This window comes from Phalacrocorax aristotelis, chromosome 5 (assembly GCF_949628215.1).
Source record: "Phalacrocorax aristotelis chromosome 5, bGulAri2.1, whole genome shotgun sequence".
NCBI lineage: Eukaryota > Metazoa > Chordata > Aves > Suliformes > Phalacrocoracidae > Phalacrocorax > Phalacrocorax aristotelis.
The window spans coordinates 22,929,866-22,955,030 of record NC_134280.1 but is presented as its reverse complement, the minus strand read 5'-3'; the positions used below and the strand labels follow the sequence as shown (position 1 = coordinate 22,955,030).

Sequence of the window (25,165 nt, the reverse complement as noted above, 5' to 3'; positions counted from 1 at the left end):
GGAATGAAACTGTTTGCTCTTTTCCCAAACATCTAAAAGTTTTCCCTGTACCCTTAGACCTACGCATGTACCTCGTGGAGAATCGTCCATGGAAAAAGGGAAGACTCTGTCTTTCCAGGCCCCATGAGCCCCAACAGTATTTACGCACACATACCAAAACCTACAGAAACACTGCTTATCCAACAAGTCACACATTCATACCTGAGGATGCTTGTAATAGTACAACTAGCCCTGTAGGTCTGTCTTCAGTAGAAGGACCACTTTGTCCACAAATAACACAATCATATATTGCCTCAGAAACGTGCTGTTCTGACGTAGCTACCTCCATGGCAATATCAGCATCTGGTGATTCTAAAAAAGGGTAAAAAAAATTGATATTAAGCAGAGGGAAAGAAATTCAGTTGCATCTGCATTGAGGTAGTGATGAAAATACTCCAAAATAATCACACTAATTTATTTACAACTAAAACATCGACCATTACTTGAAACTTACCTTGCTGCTTCAAACAGAAAGACACCTACAAAATTAAGTACAAATTTTCCTATGTATTCCAGTGGAATTAAATGTTCGGTTCAAGTTCTGTATTAAAACTTGATCTCCTTAAAACTTCTATAAAACAGATCTAACTTCTATTTCATTAAATACTATACTGAAAACTCTGAACAGAGACATATGAAGTGCAATAAATATGAATCTCTACTAAAACCAGATTGCCTCATAACTGACTCTAAAAACAATTAGAAGGAAAAAGTTCTTCTGGAGACCTTTGGAGAAATGATTTAAAGACGCTTAAACAAGGCAAATGAAAGGTGCAACTAAAAATGAAAGATTTTTTTAATACAAAACTTGGACAATCTTTAAAAATTTAGGGCGCATTAAGAAAGTAAACTGCTGCTGTGCAGCAGATGTTTAGTTTAACATTTACTGTATACAAGATGTATCACAGATCTTGTTTTCTGATGGTCCACATCATTATTTCCTAGGTGCACAGACCGAAATGTTCAAGGCTAAGGACCAGCTTCAAAGCACTGAAGCAATGGTACTTGATGTAGCTTTATTCACCTGACAGTGGTCGTGGTTTTGGGGCAGGGGACTAACCAAAATAGAAGCAATTTTATGTTATGTTACAATCCAAGGTAAGAATTCTTTATTAGCTTGAAAGAAAAGCACCTTAAGATTAAGATGATCCTCTCCTGACTGCTTAGGAACCCATACAGTCAGCTTCTTGACCTAGAATATAAGGGTGCTTTCTTTCCTCAAAGATAATTTTTCCAAAAGAACACACTTCCTCCCTACCTTCAACCATGCCTTTATCTCCTTGCTTGAGTAGGCCACAGTGCTGGATAGAGAACCCAAAAACTTTGAGTGCAGCAACAGTCCTCATGCAGAACTGCTTTTAAGAGAGCTGCTCTTTTCTGAAATTCCATTACAAGTTCAGCACAGGAGGCCTGCTGCTATAAGAAGCATGTTGGATGCCAGGCAGCATCCTTCTTTGCTATGAAAAGCTCCATGCAATGCTCTCACTCACAGGGCAGAATCAAAATTATACTGTTTTAGTTACTATTGACTTCCCAGTCAGTTATTGAGGGTCATATGAAAATTAACTCCAATCTTCACTGACACACAGTTAATATTGTACACACATCTATCACCATCTAGTGGCAGTCAGATGTACAATGGAAGAAAAAGCAGAATGTATCAACAGCAAATGGTTTTTATTTTTAAATCCAAACATCCAGAAAACCTGGGAGCAACTTTAGCACAGAGGGAGAAGTAAACACTAAAGCTATTTTTCCTATGTAACATCACCTCATCGTTGTACAATACACACTCATGTATACCTGTGTATCAGAAGCACATGACATGAGAATGACTAGAGAGTTCCAGCCTTCTTACCTTTTTCTAAAACACTGTCAATACAACAAAAAATATGCATCCATTAAATATTTTTAAGAAGTGTAGTAAGAGAATACAGTGTATCAATCTGATTTTGAACAACTCAATGGAAGGCTTCAAAATCAGTCAACATTTAATTTACAAAATACCCTTCATTCATCAAAAATTGCTTATTTTAAACCTTAAGGGAAAAATACAGGTCTTAGTATTTGCAATCTCTACTTCTACTGCTTATGTGCAACACGCATTTAATTTAGACATTTAATTTTAGAACTCAATGATCAAATGCATGTTTCTTTCACAACTACTTAGATCTAGTGCTACGCTACTTTGGCAAACAATAAAATTTCAAAGGAACTAAACTTCTAGCATCAAGCAAGGCTTTCTAATAAAATAGTTTCCCCCTGAGCCAGTGAAACAAAACAAAGTCAAGTTATACAGAATCCATGGGTAAGCGAAATTGGCAAGAATTTAAAATCTCAAATAATTAAGCAGACCAAACAAATCTGACCAAACAGAACACCCCAATTCTTTTTCAATGGGCTATGATAAACCTTGATTACTGGTTTAAACTAGTTGTTAGCTTATTTGGAAGATCAGACTTTGGCTATAGTTTGTTTGAGAGGGTACATTTTGGCACCGTAATTCCTGGGGTGAAAAGATATCAGTGGCAGTCTGGGAAAAAAGCAAGCAAACTATGCAGATAGCAATAATCTCAGGCTTGTCTTTCTTGCCTTCCTGAGTTTTGCCTCTGTGGACTTCCTGTTGAAGTCACAGACCCTGCCTCAGCAGCTACATGATCTACCTACACTATTAAGGACGAGGACAAACACATTTTAACTCAAAATACTGTTGAAAATGAGACAGACTCTTTCCTGCAAACCTTGTTCTAAAATATTTCATTAATGCATTGATAACTGTGAATATAAAGTAATTGGTATGTCTCCATTCTAGTTCACTTTCAGTTAGGTATTTCCTATTTCACATAGGGAAAAATGAAACTAAGCTGAATTTTTCTGCAATAGTACTTATAAGGAAGCTTAAAATGCCCAGAACTTGTAGCTCCACAGCTTTTTTTTTTTTCTTTTCTCCATTACATATAAAGGAAAGTACAGAATTTCTCTGTGTTTTCCATGGCAACTTGTAAAGTATTTATTTAAAATGACTGGAGTTGTAATGCTATTTTATTAATTTGATTTAGAAAATATAGTTTCTTACCTATTTTTAAAGCACGAGATAAGATTTCCTAGCTCCCAGAATGCAATTATAAAAAGACTGCTGAACAGAAATTGTTTTATTAAATGTCCTTTTATATTGATGAAAAGTCTTTGTAGTTAAACATTGATTGTAATATAAGACAAAATTTCTTCTATTCTGGCTAAAGATCACACCCAAATCACCACACCGAGAACAGTCATGTGAACAAAGTTACATCACTTAGTTGCAACTAAAAGGTGAAGAATAATCTAAATCTCCGTATTTTGCTTCCACTGGTACACAAAATCCCAACATATTTTGCCCACATTAAGAAGATATTTCCATGAAAATAGCACTTGTGTGTTATGTCCCAGAACAATGTTGCCTTACTGAGTGCCAAAGAAATCTTTGCCAGTCATTTGCCAAGATACTGATCTTGTGGCATATTATTCCTCCACTTTTCAAACAGGTTTTATAGGAGCCTGCAGTTTTGCTTTGCATGAAAACCACTGGCACCCAAAACAAGACATCTCATCGCTCTACCTGAGATTCAGGAAGTAGGTAGTGGCAACAGGAGAGCAAGGAAGACCAATGTGGCTTTAGTTGCTAGGCTGAAGCATGGCTGTACTAACCAGGCAGCAGTCATACCAGACAAGAAGTGTATTCTCTGGAATATAACCAAAGATGCTTATAGTTTAAAGCTCTGACTCTCTAAGGATTTAACCTAACTGATTTCACAAATACTTGTTCTGATGATGTCAGTGTGTGTGGAGGAGTAAATGAGAAATACCAGACTGGTATTGGTATCAGTTCACCAAGTTTCTCCCATGAGGTTTGTCTAATGTTGCAACACACCCCACCCCCTTACAATGGGTTCTGGGACTTTTCTTTGTCCTTATGAATTGTTTCAGTAATCTGGATTATATGAACCTCATTAAAAACAAAAACACTGAAGGAGGATGAAAACATTTAAACTGTGACAGAAATTCAGGGCAGTGCCAAACACTACCACTCCCATGGGGTTTTAAAAAAGAAATGCTTAGCTCTGTGTTTGGTTTTGTACCAATAGGAGTAAGGGACCCAAAGTTACAACATCCTAGCATTTTCTACTTCCTCGCAAATACTGATCAGTCTGCTAAAATCTAGCACACCGTTTTATTGCAGAATGCATTGCTGCCTGAATTTTATTTAATTTGTACTATCCAGAGTTAAAGATTCACTCCCCTTCTTTTCCCTACCCAGCAAAACCCCAGAAACAAAAGGGCTCTGTCAACCCAGTAAATAGGTTACAATCTCTGTTGACGGTAGTCAACATTTTACTGCTGTATGCATTGTGTGTCAAAGCGGCCCCTTGGCATCAAAGCAACCATTAGCATGCTAATATTCTTTTTTTTATATATATATATTTGCCCTGACCCAGCATATATATTCTCAAGAGATCAGTACCTAATTTATTTTTCTATCTGGGCTCAGGAGATTGAGCATTAGGAAATCTATGTCACCTTGCATTAAAACTCTGCATTTCTTTTTAACTCTAGCTAAGGAATGTTCACTTGAAGGACAAAATGACATCCTGCCAAGACTCACATCATTGGAAAGAAACACAAAGATCATACTGCATACTTATCACAAGCCTTAAAAAAAAAAAAAAACAAACAAAAAAACCAAACAAACAAACAAAAAAAATAAACCAAAATCACATTGGGCGCTTCAGGGACAGTAAAACTATTGAAGGAGTGTAAGGTATCTTACTGTTTGTAATTCACAAGTTAATCAATTTACAAATTTTCACTAAGACATGTTTGCTTAAGTAGTTCCGCAGCTTGCCTGGAATGGCTCACATTTCATGTTTATAAAATTTAGATAGATCATTACAAATATCACTGTAATTTTTTAAAGGCTGCTATTAACCTGGAGGAGAGGGATTTATTTTCATTCTTATCAAGTCCTTCCTGAAAGGCAGTGGAGTTTCAAAAACCTCTTGCATCGAGTCCCACATCACAACAGATAAACCATAGCCTCACACTGCGATAAGTGCTCTCAAAACAAAGACATAAAAGTAGCTATTACGAGGAGACTAGAAGGCCTATGGAGTTGACACTGTACGTGACTACGTGACAGCAGATTTTTGACTCACTAGACATTCTCCTCAGATATTTCAAGAGCTCTATCTGTGGTTCTTTGAATGATACTTCTTGATTTATTTTTCTGCTTTTTACGTTCGTCCTGCAGTCAAACAGCTAAAGACAGCACAGTGAATTCTGTTCCATCCTAGTTCATTAACATAACTGTTTCTAAATTTCACTTAATTACTTCCAGGCAAGCTTGAATGGCAATACAGTTCTGCAGATGTCACAGAATATAAATAGAAAGTAACGGGGCACAAATGGGAAGGGCTAAATAATAGGGATTTTTTCTACAGCAATTATGTGTAAGAAAATGCCAACCTTTACTTTCAGAATTTTGGATTAATTTGTGAATTCCAGTTCAAATAAAGATTTTTTGCTGGTAAAATGAGACACATTTAATATTGAAAAACAAACATGTAATTGGCTAACTTGCTTTAAAGCCATGTTTCATTGCAGCATCCCAACAAACAAGAGGAATGCCTCAGGGGATTAACAGTGGCTCTGTGCACTTTAATAAACACTTTGGAAACTATTACATTTATGGGGGTTTAATACAACAATCTTTAAGCTTTGACTATTCTCTATTATTCTTATAATCTTCTAGACATTTATTTTCAGAGTATTTTCAAGTCTTTTACCTTCTCAAGAGAAAGCTATTATGGAAGTTTTGAAGTGCTATACCCAAAACCAATTGCACCAGTTCTCATATTTTACCACTGAATCACATCCACATTTCATAGAAAGAGAAGTTTTAAAACTTGATGATGAGGATGATGATAATCATTTGCTCAAATAACACCAGCAGAATCAGTACAAAGCCAGGGAGGTGAGGACTCACCATCCCTGCATTCTGTTATTAACAGTGTTATTACTGTTAAAACAATCGAAATTAAGAAATAAACCTACTGCTGAATTTCAACCTATAATAAAAGCAACAAGTAACAGAGTTTGAATGTGTGAGAAGGGAATGCATTTTAACTGACTGATTTTAGTATGAAAGGATTTTTTTTTTCCCCATATGTACTACTTCAGCAGAGCTGTGACACAGTTCAGGGTAAGACTACTAAATACCTGTATTAGTTTTAAATTGAACCACTCCAGAAAGACTAGTTTCAGAATTCTTATGATGTCTTGTGTTTTAAAATTAGAGTAACAATAGTTTCTGCAACTTTTTCAATAATTTGCTGTAACATATAGGGACTGCAATTTGTTCAGAGCTGAGCTGAACAGGTTACTTCAGTTAAAAAAAAAATTAGAGCAAACTGAAGAAAATATTCCTAGGTTTTTAAATAAATCCTACACACTAGAATGGAATATGTAGTTCCTTTCTGTGAGCTATTTTTATGCCAGCCAGAACATAAAAGCTAGTTAATACTGGACTATAGTACAAATTCAGTGAATTTTCATCACAAACTCAGAAAACAGTATGGCAGCCTAGAAGACATTGGATAAAGTAAGTGAAAAAGCAAAGCAATTATTCAGCTAACACAATGCCTGGAACTCTATTAAGTTGTAACCAAGAAACGTCTTCATGCAAAACAGCTTTATGAAAATGTAGGCCGTTAGATTGATTCTATCTACTGCTGTGCATGACCTGGTATAACTGACAACAAACACTACATTTTATGATACCTGAAGTTATTAATTGTTTAAATACAAAGAAACTAACAATTTAAGTGTTGTATGCCCAAGAACTTTTTAATGCACAATCATAAGCCCAAAGGCCAAGGTCTGCCTGTTACAGAAACCAGATTTCAGCAAAAACAGTTGTCAAAATATTTCTAACCAGTGCTTAAACTCAAATCAACACTACATAGCAAGTGATATTTGATTGAAGGTGGGTGGGGAAAGATTCCTGCTTTTTCTTCTTTCAAAAGTGCTGATTTTCACTGAAGTAATCCAGATGATAAAATATTTCCACTCCTCAGTTAAACACAAGCAAACTAATCAAGATTATATGCTTCTACACCGAACCCGAAAGAATTTACCCTCAAGAAAAACGAGAGCTGATTCTGCTGTAAAGCTTGTACTTGAAATAGAATACACTGTTATTACTTATAGCAATAGCGATGATCTAAAAATTATGCTTTCCCTAATTCTATACACAAATTAAAATGCAAAACTTTTACCTTATCAAAAATTGAGCCTCTCTGAAGAAATAATCTTAAATTTTATTATTCCTGATTAAAGAAAATGCAATCTTTAAAAGACAAATTTGGGGACATTTTATATTAAAAGGTAGATACTTTAAAACACATCACATATATTTAATAATTTAATCCACTGTATATTAAGAAAAAATAAGAATAAAAGTATGTCCTACATATAATGTGTTCTCTCAAATATTTTCAACATCATTTAATATATTCTTTAGCAATTATGTGTTCAGTATTATCTGTCCTAGAAAACACAATTTTAAGTCTCTTAAGAAGTATTTAGTGAACAAGCAGATACAGTAGTGGAATTTGAGGGGAAGGGTTTTTATTTGGGGGTTCGGTCGTTTTTGGGTTTGTTTGTTTTTTAACTGTTTGAGTAAAAACCTTAACAGTAACATGGAAATAAAAAATAAAAAAAGCAAGCAGTCAACCACTCAGAAACTTACCAACATCCATGGCAGTTTCCATGAAGCTTTTCTGCCTTGAGGCAAATTCAGCCAACAATTTCTGTTGCCTTTCTCTAGCCTTCTGTCGCCTGAGCAAAAGAAAAAGGGGGAAGGGAAAGAAAAAACAAAGTATGTAATGGAGGAAAAAAATAGTTTGTAGTGTCAGGCTTATTATAGTTGCCACCTTCAAAAACAGAATTCAAAATTCAAGTCCTCCCTAAATAAAGGATTAATTTTCGAGCCTAATAAAAGGAATCTCTTGCTTTAAAAGTAGACGTTTTGAAGAAATAAGAGTTATTTTCTTCTGAGGTTGAAAGAATAAAATCCTGTCCTATAAAGCCCTGCAGAAGACCAAAGGATACTTGAACAGATTAGGGCATGGCGTCATAAGAAGAAGAACCCAAGATCTTATTCTTTAAAGTTATTTTTCTATTATATAAGGGAATAACAACAGGCTGAAACGTCAACCGTTGTACAAAAACAAGTACTCTAGTGAGCAACCAGCATTTTCAAGTTAATAATAATAACAACAATAACAATAATAATAGCAGCAGCAGCCGCTGCGTACCTCACTCACTTTTGGTATCAGGCTTGTTGCCAAGCAAAGCAATTATGAATAATTTATTTTCCAGCTAAGGCTCCTCATGCTGGTTCCTTATCCCCCACCCTAGATACTGGTCACCAACAGCTTTTATACCTGAACTTAAAGAAGTTTGAGATTGCGTCCAGGCTGAAGGCCCTTATCCCCTTGGAGCCAAGCTGACTTCACTAACTTTTTCCTTATCGCTTTACACAGCTCCAGATTTACAAACAGAAGATACTGGAGACTTATTCTTGTCTACTGTCTATTTAAACTGTATTAGTGATCTGTACAAGGCTATTCTATAACTCCCTATATATACATACTGTAGCAGGTAGGGGAATATTGACAGATGCAAAAAGATAAAGAAAATAGACGATGAATTTCTTCTTTATGAGATACCAAGAAAGGATCTTTACTTTGACAAGAGTTTACACATAAAGAAGATGGGAGAGTTCAAGTGGGAAAACCAAACAAAACTCACACCACAGCTGCTCATCACATGGAACATGCAAAGACCTACACATCCCATGGATGAAGGCTTCATGCAGCACCTCCCCAGAGCATCTAGGGAAGCACTATCAGAGCTACAAACTCTGTGCATCAGTGCTTACAATGCACTTCTTCCCCCTGCTCAGAGGTGATTCAGATAACTAAAAAGGGATTTAAAAACATCACCTGGCATCTGATATGCTGATGGGTTGCTCTTTAGTCTCCACCACTGTCTGATTATCACTGTACTGGCAAAGGAACAGGCATGCACAGGCCCAAAGGAACTAATATACTGTAACCTGTTAACCTGAGGTGGCCTGTTTATAAGTCAAAGCTTCTAACTTGTTTTCTTAAAGGTACCTTAAAACCCCAAATATCTCTGCCCATTTATCTGTCACATTGTACAGCCACAATTTCTCAAAATAGCTTCTATTTACAACAGTCCTAAGATTCATTATTCTGAGGATCATACCAGAGCATTCATTAAACCTGGTTTTATTTATTTCTCCCTGGGAATTTCTCAATATACACCTTGACTAAAAGCAGAGTGACTGTAAATAGAGGCCTTTAGTAAGAAGACATAAACAAACTCTGACAGATTCAGTACAGCTCAGTAATTTTCCACGATGGCCCATGGGAGTATGACACTGCAATTGAAAAAAATATTGCAAGCAGCTCAAGCTCTCTTCTAGCTCTGTATTTCAGTTTCTATGGCAACAACCCATTGCCTGGGTGATGCCAAGTTTATCATTGTGTATTGAAGTAACCACAAAGGGTGAACACTCACAGTCTGCTTGATCTTCACTAATACAAAATCAGACTAATACAAAACAAAACCAAAAAAGAAAGTAAAAATTGCAGCCTGACTATATGAGCACTATCAGTCTACAAGATTAGTCATTTCAGTTATCACACTGTCCATTAATAAACTTTATAGATCCCCAATGCCATTACGGATTTGAGGAGAAGAAAACAGTCACCTAGAACAACAAAGAACAGGAAACATTTATTTTCATCATTATGTTAGCCGCAGAACTTAACTGAAAACTTAAAGTGCCCACAAGAGCTCCTTGAAAATATCACATCCTTACAGGGGGAAAGGAATGACCTTACCCTTTTCTATATGAAAAGTTACTTGATTTATTGATTCCCATGCTTCTCCTGTACATAAATGTAGCGCTACTGAGTACCACAATAACAAGTAAGTACCCCACGATATAGCTGTGTTTTATCTAAAGCGGCCATTCAGTCTGGCATTTTCAGAAAGACAATTTCACATGCTAACCCTTGGCTGTTTCTCTCATTTAGTGAACTATTACAAAGGATGTTGAAAATTAGAGCATTAACTGACCACTTGTAAGAAAAAAATTAATTTTACTGTGTAAAGTATGTAACTTATAAAAAATATTAAATCTATTTTAGATTTTTTTATATTTAATTTTCAAGTACATTGCAGGTCTTGGACATATCAAAGAGAGTTTAGTGAAAAACTTATTTTCAAACAAATAAAAATAGCAGGATAAAAGTAATCCAGAAACCAACTGAGTCAGACAGCTGCATGTTTCTACCCAAATTTCTAGAACCATAATCATATAGTCTGGTCACATAAACCATTAATACACCAAAATACTGCAACAGACAAGCACTGAAGAATATTCTTGCCCATTCCAGCCCGTGGCCTGTTGCTACTTCAGTGAATGTGTTAAATTCTCTGACCTGACCACCCCAGTCTCTACACCCCAGCCTTCTAACCCTATCTACCATCCCCTTGCTTCAAATGCCATGTTTCAATCTTTTGCACTAACCAGTTACCAATTTCTTCCCACTGTCCCACACCAGCCAATGTGCCTTTCTGGCTGGTTCTATTACATCTCCCAGACACCAACCTCTGCCTTACTCATGCCCCACAGGCATTTCATTCCTATTCCACATCCTCCCTCTCTTATCAGCTGTCAATATCCCATTCTCCCCCACTGAGATTTTCACTAAAAATTGGTTCTTTCACTTGCTACTCTGAATATTTCTGTCCTGACAACCCCATTCTTCCCTAACATCCCCAACTTGCCAGCTTGAGCCTTCCCACATCAACTACTCACTTGACCTGGCATCTTCCCTTTACTCACTAATACATCAACCAGAAAGTTTCTCCTTCCATTCCCAGTCCTAGTTTTCACCTCTGCTTCTCCGATCTACTTGCTGTCTTCCAGGCATTTGAACTGGATGATTCCTCTTCCATAGGACTCACATGCCAACACAGCAGTTGCTAAATGCAGAAGAGAAGCAGGCTTTCTGCATTCAAGTTTCAGGAGTGCTGGTATTCTGGGTGCTCTCAGAACTCATTATGCCCCAACCTCAATCTCAAAACTGTCTGAGCTTTTTGCCCAAAAAACTTCAGCCCAAGACAGACATCTGGCATGCAGGTGTTTCAGGCCACATTATAAGAAAATATGAATGTGATTCTTAAAAAATTAAAAACAGAAGTTAAAAATTGAATGTGTTGGACAAGCAAAGAAGGCAGCATTACCAAACCCCACATAGAATAAGCCAAGAAACAAAAATAATCATGATGTGATGTATGCATGTGAATGAACAGGGAATACAAATAAAAAAAATTTCTACCTCATCTTGAGATTGCACAGTTAAGCCTCAAATGTCAACACAATCTTAATTCTGCACCTCTGAATATATAAATGGCATACATGGCAACAGGAAAGGTGAGCGTGTATATCATAAAATCATCATGAAAGTTTTCTAATTTAAAGATATAAATTAGCAAGGTGCAGGTTCTTCCTCAGTACCCATGTAAATCATGTATATACGAAATGAATAGAGAACTGTAGAATTAAGACTTATTCTTTCAATAACTAATTAATGCAAAGACCTAGAGACTGATCAATCAACAGATGCCCTTCTACCACCCCTCTACTTTGTTCTTATTGTTACCTTTCTTCTTTATCCAAAGTTTTCTTCTCTGCAGAACTAATCTTTTTCGGTGGTACAGGAGGTGTCACCTTTCTGCATATCTCTTCAATTATACGTTTATTCAATCTGCTTTGTATAGCAGCTTTCAATAAAATTCTTTCTACTGCCGTCATTCCATCACCGTGAGAGTATCTTGGAATTTCTGGGTGGGTTAAAACATCCACATCATCCAACCACGGAGGATAGTAAGAGTTTTGTTTTCCTGAGAGTTTGTGATGCAGTTTAATCAGCAAGGACAGTATGCTTTCCTTGACTTCTAGAATGGCTGTGGTTAGCTGTGGAGTTGCACCAGGTGCTGACCATTTCATGGATGTTTTGGGCCGAACCACCTGATTTGCCTCACTGGTGTTCCGATTGATGATCTCCTGAAATTTCTTTCTACGTTCTGCGACCAAACTGAACACTTGAGCTGTCCCCGAGTTCTTGGGAAAAAAATTACAACATTTAATCTTCAAAAATACAAGTACAAACAACACATATTTATAAAACTATTGATAATATTTTAAACTGGGAGGATAAGAACAAAACATTTTAAGTTTCCTCTGCCCTTCCAAAACATATTGAAATTTGGTATAGCAAAATACTAACCCTGCATGTCATATTTTTATACAAATTTGTTATACACAGCTGCATAAAAAGCCAAGTATAAAATGAAAATATCATCCATAACAAGACAACTAACAACCAGCTTTGCTCTAGTCAGACTTAGAATTCTGTAAGTAATATTTCCTTACTTTTTCTGGAATATTCATGATTTCAGTATCTTTATGTCTTTTAAATGTGTTATTGAAGTCTACTGAGAGCTGCTGCACAATGTAACTCAATCCCACACAGGTAAACACAGGTGAGCCAACACTGTTCCAAGGGCATTGTCCATTTTGTGTAGATCTATTAGCTGAGATCCAGAAGCCACATACCCACATTTGCAAGCAGAGCTTGCTATTCAGAGCACATGAGTGCAGTTACATTAATGGCAGAGCCTGTTCAGATGTTTCTATTCTATGCTGTCCCTACTTTCAGTTCCGAATTAAGAATACTTGGAAGCAACTCGCATATACTGAGATGTGTTTCCTGACTATTTTGAACAATGAAATTCAGAATGTTTTAACATCTTACCCTTCTCAGAAGGCTGGGCAGCCAAGAGATACCAAATACTTCAGAGATCAAATATAAAAATGGGATTCTGACAATTATCTCACCTACCTTCTGTACGTTTTAATATATTTCATCTCACCCACCTACTTTAAATTTCGATCTATTTTTCTAATATTAACATGCAAAAGAAATACCCGTTGTATTTCACTACATCTCGCATACACTGATCTGAAGTGCTGTATACAAAAGATACAAAAAGCAATCCTGACATAGAGATTATATTATCTACCGGCTATAAATCTTTCAGGATCCCACCATTTACATACTCATTTTGTTTTCACAAAAAAAAACAAATAAACCTGCGATTAATAATTTCAAATGCACTTTAACTATAAGGTTAACCTACCTAGATTTGAGAAAGCTAAGACTACTCTACATTATTAAATGTTAGTAATATCTTGGCAAGACAAAGCAGGCCTAAACACAAAGCTCAAGCAGTAAGCTATCAATGTCGTTTTATATTTGATAGAAAGCTTTTATTTCAAAATATGTTATTAAAAATGTACGGACATTTCTTTGCTTAAATTCTACTACCTAAGATTACAAACAAGAACATGAAAAAAGCATGAGTCCTTGCAATATGAATTAAAAGGAAACTGAGGAAAATTAAAAGATTTCACTGAATGTTAAGGTGAGCGCAATTAAAGCCATGTTGCTAGTTAATCGCTTAGGAGAACAAACCGCACACAAATCTACCTCTCTCTGGAGGTTCTTCCGCCTTGAACTCTGGTAGATTGAGGACAAAAAAAGTCATTAAATACATCAACTGGAAGGAGGTATCATTTGTAGTAAATTATATTTCTGTTATCAGTACACTTAGGAAAGATTACTGGAGGGAAAAAATCCTAATAAATTAATAAAAACAGTAAAAAAAATAATCCTCACACAGGCAATAACAAAATAATCTAGGAAAAGGACTGGTATTTGTATATACTTACTTGTGATGAAGCTAAACCTTCAGAACTCGTACTTGCAGGTGGCTCCCTCTTCACTTCTGGAGCAGTTTCTGGTACTCTAACTCGGACATAGTTAATGAAGTGACGCATGTTAGAAACCAAATTGCTACCTGGAAACCAACTATCATGGCAACGCTCTTGTCCACCTGCAGATTCCTAAAATAACAAAAACACATAGTATACTTTCTCTTATGTTTTACAATAATTCATGTTGTTTTTCTAACTGTATTACAGAGGCCATGATCTCCCCATGAGATAGGAAAAATATGTTGAACAGTATATACCTCACTAAAATTGACATATCTCTTAAAAATTATATGTCTGATGTCAGCCATGAGGACTACAGGTCTGATAAATACATCAATCTACACATTTCATTAGAATATAATCAAATACATGCCATCAGTGCTATCTAGCACTAGTAAAAGGAACTACTCAGAGTCATCCAAAGCTGCACAATCAAGGATTAATACAAAAAATCCAAACTACACAGAAGTCAATCTCTGGAGGGGGAAAAAAAAAAAAGCAGCAGATCCTTAGTCATATAAGCAATGTTAAACAGTAGGAAAAATTATGAAAGTCGTATACCATAAGGGAATCTGGAATCATTAAAATAATGGCTCTTTATGTTCAAGTTCTTATCAAAAGCAGAGTTAAAATTTTGGCTAAATTCACATACTTTAGAATATACAGAGCTTTAGCAATAAAATGCTCAGTGATAAAGGTTTCAGTTGAAAATCTAGAAATTTAAGCAAGTTTTAGATTCAACCATTCTACATTTCTTTTGCACCTATTTTCAATCACTAATTTACAGAGTAGTAAAGATCTAATCAATCTGTGTTGTCAGGTTATACATACAGAAACTGTTGAAAAACCTAACAGGATACCATACTCCACAACAGCATGCAAGTTTCTTATTTTTGTTTGCTTAGTTGATCCCTGCTTAAGTAAAGACAGATGTTATTTCATATGGTAAAATTATAATTTTAATAAGCATCTATTTTTAAAGATTATTGTATCATTAGACAATATTTTATATTTTAATGAAAATGATGGTATTCATTCTTACCTCTTCATCTGCCTCTTGTTCTGGAGAATTTTCCAACCCCAGCTCAATCAAGTACAAAACCATGCAAAGCACATGTTCTGATAAATTCTGATGATCCATTAATATCTAGGCAGAAAAACAGACATCCACATCTTAGAAGGTTTTGATACTCTCACAATCCCTATTACAAAAAAACAAAAAATGCCAAAAACCTGATGGACATCTCTAACCTAAACTGGAAGGTAACTGAAGTAGCCATGCATCTTCTATGAAGAAGCTCAGGATACCACCTACAAATTTTAGCTCCGAGCACAACCTTCCAGGTTTAGCCACGCTAGGAAAGGGAGGTCTTGAGCCACAATGCGATTTTTGTCTGGTTTTGGGGGTATTTTTCTTAATTGATCCCTGTGCTTGCAAGAGCTGTATCATGAGATAGGAGTATCAGTTAAAAAGAAAAGACTAGGCAGGCAGAGCACCATAACAACACTTGTGACCCTAGTCTATTTTTGGTAGATGCTGAGTACCGATTTTAGCATTCAAAATAGTTTTCTTTTTTTGCACAGTAACACTTTTAAAGTCCTAACATATGCATAAAAGTTCGGTGAGGAAAAAATTATTTTCAAGAGCAGTGAATTGCCTATTCAAGTTCCTGGAATATCTACACTAGAACATCAGCAAGATATTTTAAACTTCACTCTTGTTATGACTGAATGCTCCAACAAGATACCTGATTAGTGATTATGCTATAGGATCCAAAAAAAAAGTTCCAAGTAGGCCAAGAAAAGTAAGAATAACAACATTAATATAGCTCTCCAATAACAGTACTGGGTCACTACTACAAAAGAAGACATGTAGTTTTGGATGTGATAGATCAATAGGAGTGTTATATTTAAAAGACAGGAAATCGTTATTCCACTCACCCTATTAAGACTTCAGTACATCTAAATGAAAAAAAAACCCAGTGTTCTGGATAATACACTTTGAACTCTTCAGTTTTTATTTATTTTTTTCAAGATTATTAAAAATTATTTTAAGGTTTAGAAAAAACTAACCTTTGAGCATCACCACAAAAGCAAAATTAAATCATACATCTCCTTCCAGTCAAACAAACTTGTACCTTAAATTATTACTAGTTCAAGCTGTGATTTACTTTAACAGCAAAGTGCCAGCTAAAGCTGCACAGATACCACTACTGTCAGCCACAAGCAAAGAGCTACTCTTAGCCTTCCCTCCCTTTTTCATGTGATCAGTCACCATATGGCCCAATGAGGTCCTAGTTCTATAAGAGATGCCTGGATAACTGGGAACACCAGAAGAGTTCATATGAATTTAGTTCACAAACATCTTCACATAATCTTTTTAAATTACAAATAATAGATAACCTTATCTTTAATTTAATAAACGCCCATCTTTTTTCTAAGACAGCTTCCACTGCATTGAGAGGAAGAATCAGTGCTCCTGAAATTAAAAACCAGGACAACTTTCCTCTTGAGAATATTCTGATTTAAAGAGAAGAAAATGGCAAAAGTCTGCAAGATACCAAAAAAGTGGATGAGAAAAGATGTTTAAAATTTCATTGTAGACAGGCTAATATAGAAACTAATATTTTCAGAGTGTAGCCTAGTAAAGTTTTGAATACAACTTGGTTTTGAAGGGGCCAAATTTCATAAGCAGACACACCCATTAAAAACATCAGAGAGATAAAGTTCTTAGAACAAATACGGTTTTACAATAGCTTTTCTAAATTATGTTTGAACATCTGATTTAGTCAAACCCAATCAAGTCTGAGATTACAGAGATTAATTACTTTATAAAAGCACTTGGTATCACATTAATATGAAAACCATGTGGAGTTGTACCAGTCAGAATCAAGTCACATTGACTAACACTTCTGAAAAGTCAAATCATCAAATATAGTTTACTGTTCTTCTGTAGCCACTCCCAAAAGCCAAGAAATATAAAGGCTGTCATAAATTGACAAAATTTCACAAATAGATAAAACATCATTTAAGTCAATCTATGGAATCAATCACTATGTAATTTCTACCATCCATAAATTTGGTAGAAAAGCATTTGGCCTTCCAGCTAAAATAGCAACATAGAAATTTTAAGATTCTTAAAATTTAAGTCCTTGAAGCTTCTTACTGATATAAGAGAAAAAAATGGCCAAAAAATCCCCAAGCAAGACAGTAAAAGATGATGCATTCTTTCCCTGCATTCTCCATTTTTGTTCCATGTCAAAATATTATTTCATCTTCTACATAATCCCAAACTGTCCTTTTCTTCAGCAGCTTCCCTCTAAGTCTCCTGTCTAGTACTTTTCCCAGGTATGCTCCTTCCCCAGCCTCTGCTACATACTACTATATCTCAGCCTCATCCTTCACCCTGCAGTAATAAGGCAGCCCAGCCCCTGCCCAGCTCTGGTGTGGGGCATACCTGGTCTGGGGCTGACTTCCTTAAGACTTGAGCAGTTAACAGAATCAAATAAACAGCCACGGGGCATGTGCATAATGTAACAGTTTGGCTAAATTCAGATCCAGAATCTTGATAAAAGAATGTTTAAAACATGGGTAAAGGCAAAGTATTTTGTCCTCACTTCATTCTTGGAAACTCATGCCAGAACAGGCATTCAGAATGAAAAATGTCATCCATTTGTTAAGTTTCAGCAAGATAAGGAACTAGATATCTGACAATGGAAAACCTTGACCAACCATTAGATGTTGTACTACTGAGCTTTCAAAAGGTATAGTCTCTGTACATGAAATTCAGTCTTCACCATAACATGTCTCATTCTATTATGGGTGAGGAAGAATCAGTAGTAACACAGACAAAGTTTTTATATTTTATATTTTTAAAGTAGATTTTTGAAATTGCACTAATTACATAGCAAAACCTACGGTTTACCAAAGTCATTAATTTATAAGCAATACGAAGCTTCTGAGAAAAAAGCCCTTTCTGTCATAAAGGTGAAATGTATTGAATGAATTCAGGCACAATCTTAAGTCTTCATTCATCTTAATGATATACTGACAACTTATAGGACACTTCATCAGAGAAAGAGATCAGCTGAAACAACTCTGTGCGAATAGGCATAGTTCTTTGTGAATATCACACAGTTACTGCTACACTTAGCAACAGATATTTTCTATTCAACAGAAGTTTAACAATGAAACAGAACAAGAGCTTTAGGGGAGCTGGGAGCATTTAAAAGAACGCAAAAGGAAAGTCTGCCCAGGAGAAGCACTACTGTGGCTCACTCAGTCCACTTTTTATAGTCCCGCATCTGCCTCTGCAGCACACTGCTTTGAAAGTACTTTCCAAGTAGAAAAACAGATTCAGAGTAACATACTCTTCAAAAAGGATGCACTTCTCTTAAAGGGGGCAGCCAACTACCAAAGACAAAACCAAACACACTTTAAAGGCATCAATGAGTCCTGAAAAACAAGTGCTATAACATTATCAAAAGCCAGAACATATCCAGGAACTGATGTTAGAACAAACTGCAGCTATGAGATGTATTTTCCGTTTAGGATCTAAAGCCATCAAGATTACATTTATTTGAAAAGGCTGCTGATGCCTTAAAACTCTACAGTGGGAGCCAAAGGAACATCACTCACACCACCATGCTCCCAGAAATCATCATGGAACAAAAATTCAAATGGCAACCCTGATGGTTAAGATAGTGTTCCTCAGAGTAGAAGAGTAGGACAGCTCATCCACTTGAGTACCTGACTTAGTGTATGTGTATGTGAAATACCATTCGTAAATAATGAAAATGGTAGAAATCATCATCATACTAGATTCATAAAATAAAACAAAATTTAAGTTATATAAACTTGAATCTGACTACTGTAAATGATCTATTGAAAAAATCATAATTCTAAGACCTCCTGTTCTGAAAAAGTGGAATTAAAATACCGGACTTAATGAGAATTATGACTGTACCTTGTAAAGCAGCGTGAACAGCACAATGTGCAGGGTTTTACAGTGCAAAAGCTTTATGAGACCTTTGTAACTTGGATGTAGTGCTGTTCTTTTCTTGTAAGGAGGCCACGGGTTCCCAGGGAATTTGCCACTTTGCTTTAAACTGTTGAAACAAATGAGACTTAGGTTAAACACTGTAATAATGTAGACAGCTGCCACTGTTATAAACAACTACCCCAAATTCTTTTAGTTTAGACTGACTTTAGAATTGATGAGCATTTCTAAGCCATTTAATTTATTTTAGCAGCATTCCAAAAATTGGAATGTATACACAAACTGAATCCAGTCTTATTTTTCTGTGGATTATCACTGATGTAAACAACCTTTATTTATAAAGTTAAATGAAATTGTAGTTACTGCTATGAATTTAAGATTCCATTTTCATTCTGAGAGGCACATAGAAGAGATGGAAAACTTTTCATTTCACCCAAATCCACAGGTTAGTCAGACATCCAACACAGAAATCTCATATCTGTCAGAATGGATTACAGGCAACGCTAGGAAACGCTAGACTAAATTAGCTATAGTTGACAGTAGCAGTACTATAGTATCTATGAACTTCAAAATTAAGTGTTAAGTTCAATGTGGGCCCACATTTCTAATAAAAAGCTGGAATCCAGTGCAGTAGACAATGCAATTATTTAACAGAGTACTACCTTGCTCAAAATCACTTACAGCATAAGTTTATTATGACCCTTTGACTTAATGGAATGAGCACAGGGGCAGAGGATTGTGTCACTAAGTTTATTATAAGCGTTTTTTAAACTTGATTTTTACTCCCAAGGTGTGAAATAAAAGATAACCAAATTACATTAGCTGAAACAAGGATCTGTAAGGGTAAGAATCTGTAATGGATGTAACGTTAACTGACAGAATTGAGACCAAAACACCTTGTTTCTTAGAACTTAAAAGGGTGCCAACAAATGTTTTTTTTCCTGTATTTAAATCAGAATTCAATTTGTCCATGGTTTCCACCAAGGATGAATACACAGAAAAAACCCACATTGTCTTCAACATAATTTCATAACACAGAACACACTAGTACTGTGCTTCATGTACCTAAATATAAAATAAATAAAAATAGATAAGGCTGCTTTATTTAAGTAATTTGTAACTGATTTTTAAACTTTAACTTTTGGTTAAGTTATTCTAACTATGATGACATTCACTACTTTGTCTGTGGCACTTCAGATGTATTTTTAAACGTTTATGGAAGAGTAACAGACTAGGCTAACCAAAACCCTGATACTGCCTGTAAATTTATAAACTATTTACTCAAGGACAAATCTGGGGCCTGAAAACACTGATAACGTGATTAGCATTACCACACAGCGAAAACAAAAGAAATTTTATGCAATGAGCAACAATATGTTACATTTCTAAAAATTATGCAACTTACAATGCTGTATATCTGTCCATTGCAGACTGCACATCTCTGCGGTAAACCGTTCTAAGTATTACCATGACAGGGTCAAATTCCTTATCCCACACTTCAGCTGTTGTTTAAAAGAAGTCACATGTTAAAATTCTCTTTACAGACCTTACAAGTTATTCTAGAATATCTTCTTAACTAGCTTTAGTTACATCATTTTCTATTATATAATACTTTTGCAGCAGAGTAGTACTTTTTTACTAATTCTTACTAATAATGCTTACTATACTATCACTAGTACTTAACAAGATACCAAAATTTCACCAAAAATATTTTTCTTAGTCCCAAAACAAAAAAATTAGCAATTAAGACAATAGGTCTTTCTATTAACAAGCTTTATTTTTCTGCCTCCTAGCTTTCTTTCCTTTTATGCAATAACTTACAAAGTGGGATAAAAGATAAAACGAAAAACCATGTATTTCTGATAAAATAACAGTTGAAACACATGCAGAAGACAGGTTTTTTTTAAATTATGAAATAATTAAAACCCTAAGTAAATGTATTTAACCAATTGTAAGTATATGAAGGCAGCCCCAAAAATGCCTTTTCTATATGCATCTCATTTTGCTCTTTATTTCCGAGTACATGTAAGAAAAGGCTTTAATTATTTTTCACTTGGTACTTGATAAGCACAAAGAGAGGAAGCAAAGCCTACAGAATAGTTAGCAGGTAGACGGTATTTAACTATTAAGTGCAGTGAGCCAAATGACTACAACACAAGTTTTTGTTCAGTCTCTAAAATGGCCAAGTTTCTTATGAAATAACATTTGTGAAGTCTATGATGCCTTTGTTTTATAACTAATATCTATGCATTATTTTGTCATTAAAATCTTAGTTATCTGTCTAATTTAGTAGCTCTAAAGTAACATCCAGAATGGCTTTTCAGAGCAATCAAACAGAAAAGTCTAAACAGACTATAAATCAAGATATCCCATATAATCCCATTTAACTGCTATTTTTCTTCTATTTACAAGTTATTATAAAACAAAACTAACTTTCAAACGTAAAGCCAAATGAAGCTGTTCATTCTACTAATTGTTTGGAAGTGTTTAGCTCCCATAACACAGCCGTATGAAGGCAAGATTCAATGATCCCTTCAAAGGAAGAAGAAAACCAATGGATACAGAATTTTAGCTCCACCAGCAGGCATAAAACAACACAAGCACTTCCAACATTCTTTAAAGTTTTCACAGGCAAAAGTAAGCAGCTTTATCATGCTTTTGAGATTAATCTCCCCCAAGCGGGAAGAGAAGTGGTCTATATTGCTGTTAAACCCCTGCTAATGTTAACAGTTCTACAGATACCCTGATACGCTGCTGAGAGAGAACACTTAGCACAGTTTCTACTATGTATGAAAGATGGTCAAACTTAGCTTGCAAAAAAGCTTTTTTTTCTGGACAGAGTTTACTAATGCAGTCTGAAACACAGACCAAGCTTGTTTGGGTTGCTAATGCACAATGAGAAAAAAGGACTAAGTGATGGAACCATATGGGCAATACTAGAAATGCACACAATTCCAGAGAACAGGAAGAACTATGTCCCTTTTTTTTTTTTTTGGACTTTTTTTTTAACCAATGGTTAATGTAAGCAAAAAATCTGGGGCTTCTGCAATCATAAAATAGATTCCTCTCCCCCTTCCCCCCCAGTTTAGAGAAACACGGGATTAGGGGTAACGGATCTCAGCATGACTTGTTTAAACTGTGACAGGTGCCACAAACTACAATTCTTAAAAGCAACTGGAATATCACTATTCTTTTTGAGAACCTCTATAGTCTTATAAAGATTATAAACACTTAAAAGGCTATAACACAAAAGAAAACCATGCTGGCTTTAATTCCTGCAGAAGCTCTTTCAGTTTTTTATTCCTTTAAGAAAAAGGGACTCTGCATAGTGTTACAAATTACTTCAGTATTCACTGCTTTAGATGAGACACTCAAAAATTTTAAGATAAACAATGTATTCCAGAGGTAAACTGTCATTACAAAAAAAAAATACAAACACAAAACCCCCCCGAACACTATAATCTAGCACCAGATTCCCTGAAGTGTTGAAGTGTTACAATTAAAAATACCATAATACTTTTTTTTCCCTCACAGTGTTATGAAAAAGATCAGCATTCCATGAGCTCCAGAAACCAGACATGATGTAAGGAAATGCAGTTAACAGAATAGTAAAATAAAGATATTTTAAATACATAGGTGTTAAGCTGCCTAATAATTACACATCAAAGAACCAGAATGAATCAATTTCCAAAACTCTGATTTCCCAAAATTACTTCACGGTTTTTAATTCGTACAAAAATAAGGGCTTCACTAACTCAGGGATCTCCCAGTACAAAAACTGGCAAACAAGTTAGTACAGTGTTAGTTCCTACATTAACAACAACAAAAATCCACAAAAGGACACAGCCTACAAACCAAATGGTTTCAAAATTGTTGGACCCTGACCCTGGCAGTTCTCAAATGAGGTACCCAGTGGGAGGAAGGAGTTAATCCCTCTTCAGCTTTGCCATGAGCTGAAGCACAACCAGAGGACGTGGAGCATTTCAGATTCCTACAGGCTTATCTGCTCAGTGAAAGGAAACAGGAATGGAACACTGAGCTCTTAAATTCTTCCTCTCCTTTGATATACCAACATTACGTTGAGTCCAATTTAGATGACAAGCTGGTCAGAGGAAAAAACTTGTCATTTTTGCACTGTATGCACTGTAGTATTATAGGTCAATATTCTACAACTAGTCTAGTCTGAACTTTGTTCTAAAGCCTCACTATCGACTGGGAAAAATGTTACAGTCTACTAAGATAGTTAACCAATAAAAGAGAAAGAATTATGTACCATGATATTTTCAATAATCAAAATGGAGAGAAGTTCAAAGAACTTTGCAACTGACACTTCACTAGCGCAAACATTTCTAAACTCTATGGAACATACCTCAGATTTTTTTAAAATCACATGAATGATTAAGTATGCAGACCAGTGAAATACAAATACCATAATTTTTCAGTTCTCCATTTTTCCCTTGCTTTCTAAGAATACCTGATACATAAAAGAAGCTCATTTTCACTCTAGATCAAAATGAATTTATTAAAAACTATTAACAGTCTTTAGCAATACTCTTAAGTATAAGCAATAAGTAATGAAGAAGCCAAGCAAGTTTTGTCATTTTTTGTGGTGGTGGGTTTGGGTTCTTTGTGTTGGGTTTTTTTTGGGGGGGTTGTTTGGTGGGTTGGTGTTTGGTGGGGTTCTCTTTTTTTGTTAGTTGGTTGTTTTTTAAGAAAAAAACCCTCTGGTTAAGCATCTTACCACTGAGTATGTTATAAGAGGATGCCGCGATTACCATACCTTTAGGTGTATACATTCCTTGTTGCATGGAACCTCCAGGTTCAAAAACAGGAGCTTTAAAATCAGCAACTGCTGACAAGACTGATTCAAAGCTTAAGCTTCCTGGAATAATACCACTTTTAGGGTTGGGGTTTTCTGGAATGTAATGTTTGTGTTAAGGAAAGCAAAGTTAACTTAGTTGCAGGACACAGTATTTTACTTCCCTCTTGACGTTTTCAGTCACCCATTTCGGAGGCCACGCTTCGGCAGTGCTCTGTGTTTACCACAAGAGGTCTGTATGCTCCAGCTGCTACGGAACTATAACTATTATTGAAATTAATTAAAGCCTCCTAGCTAGGATATTAACTTTTTAAAGCAAGCCAATTACTTCATACTTGGCTCAAAAGGCCAGTATTAAATGACGAATAAAAACTACTATCTATAGTGTATATAGTTTTTGTACTTGCTTTTATTTACTAATACTTTGGTTCTCTTCATAGCAAGAATATTTTGCATTTACAGCTAAGTGCAGAAAAAGCAAGTAAATAGCTGGGGATCCACAAACACAATAAGTAATTCTCTATTGTGGCTATTTCTCATTTTTGGAAGAGATACTTAACTGCCCTACTGACATTACCCCAAATCACAATAATTACAAACAAGGAAACTTCTGCTTAATGGTAAGTGATTGCTTATAAATGATTCAATTGTTTTACATAGTTAAGTGATTCACCTAAGTGAATCGCTTTAAGTAATTCACTTATTCCACACACTTAAGTGATTGAGTTACCAGGTTGTACTGTAATACTTCGTAATTCTCATTACATATTTGTAATCTCCTCCTTTCCTATCTTTATGAATTTCTAATATTTTTGCTAAACGTCTACCCTTGGATTGCAAGCTCTTAATTGTGGTGTGCAACTGTGGTATGCAAGCTCATCACAAGCTGCTTAATTCGCCTACAAAGTTTAACACACTGATAGCAGTAAAACCTGCATGTATGTATTCAGCTGTTTGGGGATGTGAACCATACCACTGCGCAGAAGGACTTCCTAGAGCTTCCTATTCTTCAAGTGAGACACTTCCCCCTGTAACACATGCATTTCATTCCAGTTTTAAAACAGCATTCAGAATTGCTATTATTTGCATTTTTAGCTCTTGATAGCAAAAGCCAATATAGCACAGAGTGGCTTCTTTTTATACTGGCATAAAATCGACAGTAATCAAAGGCTCAAATCCAGATATAGGTGATGCTTGGCTAAACTTTCTACAATGTCACTGGAAAACAGACTTCTCACCTCACACCTAAAAGACTTCTGTAGTGTTAAAAAAATAAGAAGAAGAGCAGTTAAGCATTTTGTATCAAAACTAATTTAAAACTATTAAAAAG

The 25,165-nt window shown here is 35.5% G+C and overlaps 1 protein-coding gene across 7 annotated transcripts in view; it reads right to left on the bottom strand.

Moving 5' to 3' along the window:
• UBR3 (ubiquitin protein ligase E3 component n-recognin 3) overlaps positions 1–25,165 on the bottom strand; it is a 115,779-nt gene that overhangs the window by 47,534 nt on the left and 43,080 nt on the right. For 5 of the 7 annotated variants that reach the window (XM_075093389.1, XM_075093390.1, XM_075093391.1 and 2 more), the window contains 9 exons: positions 23,797–23,939; positions 20,422–20,518; positions 18,984–19,125; positions 15,060–15,164; positions 13,973–14,146; positions 13,731–13,760; positions 11,841–12,301; positions 7,826–7,914; positions 202–351 (listed from right to left, as the gene is read on the bottom strand). In XM_075093389.1, coding sequence (XP_074949490.1) covers positions 202–351; positions 7,826–7,914; positions 11,841–12,301; positions 13,731–13,760; positions 13,973–14,146; positions 15,060–15,164; positions 18,984–19,125; positions 20,422–20,518; positions 23,797–23,939 — 1,391 coding nt within the window. The remainder of the gene's footprint in view (positions 1–201; positions 352–7,825; positions 7,915–11,840; positions 12,302–13,730; positions 13,761–13,972; positions 14,147–15,059; positions 15,165–18,983; positions 19,126–20,421; positions 20,519–23,796; positions 23,940–25,165) is intronic. The other 2 variants (XM_075093393.1, XM_075093396.1) reach the window with 2 other exon arrangements.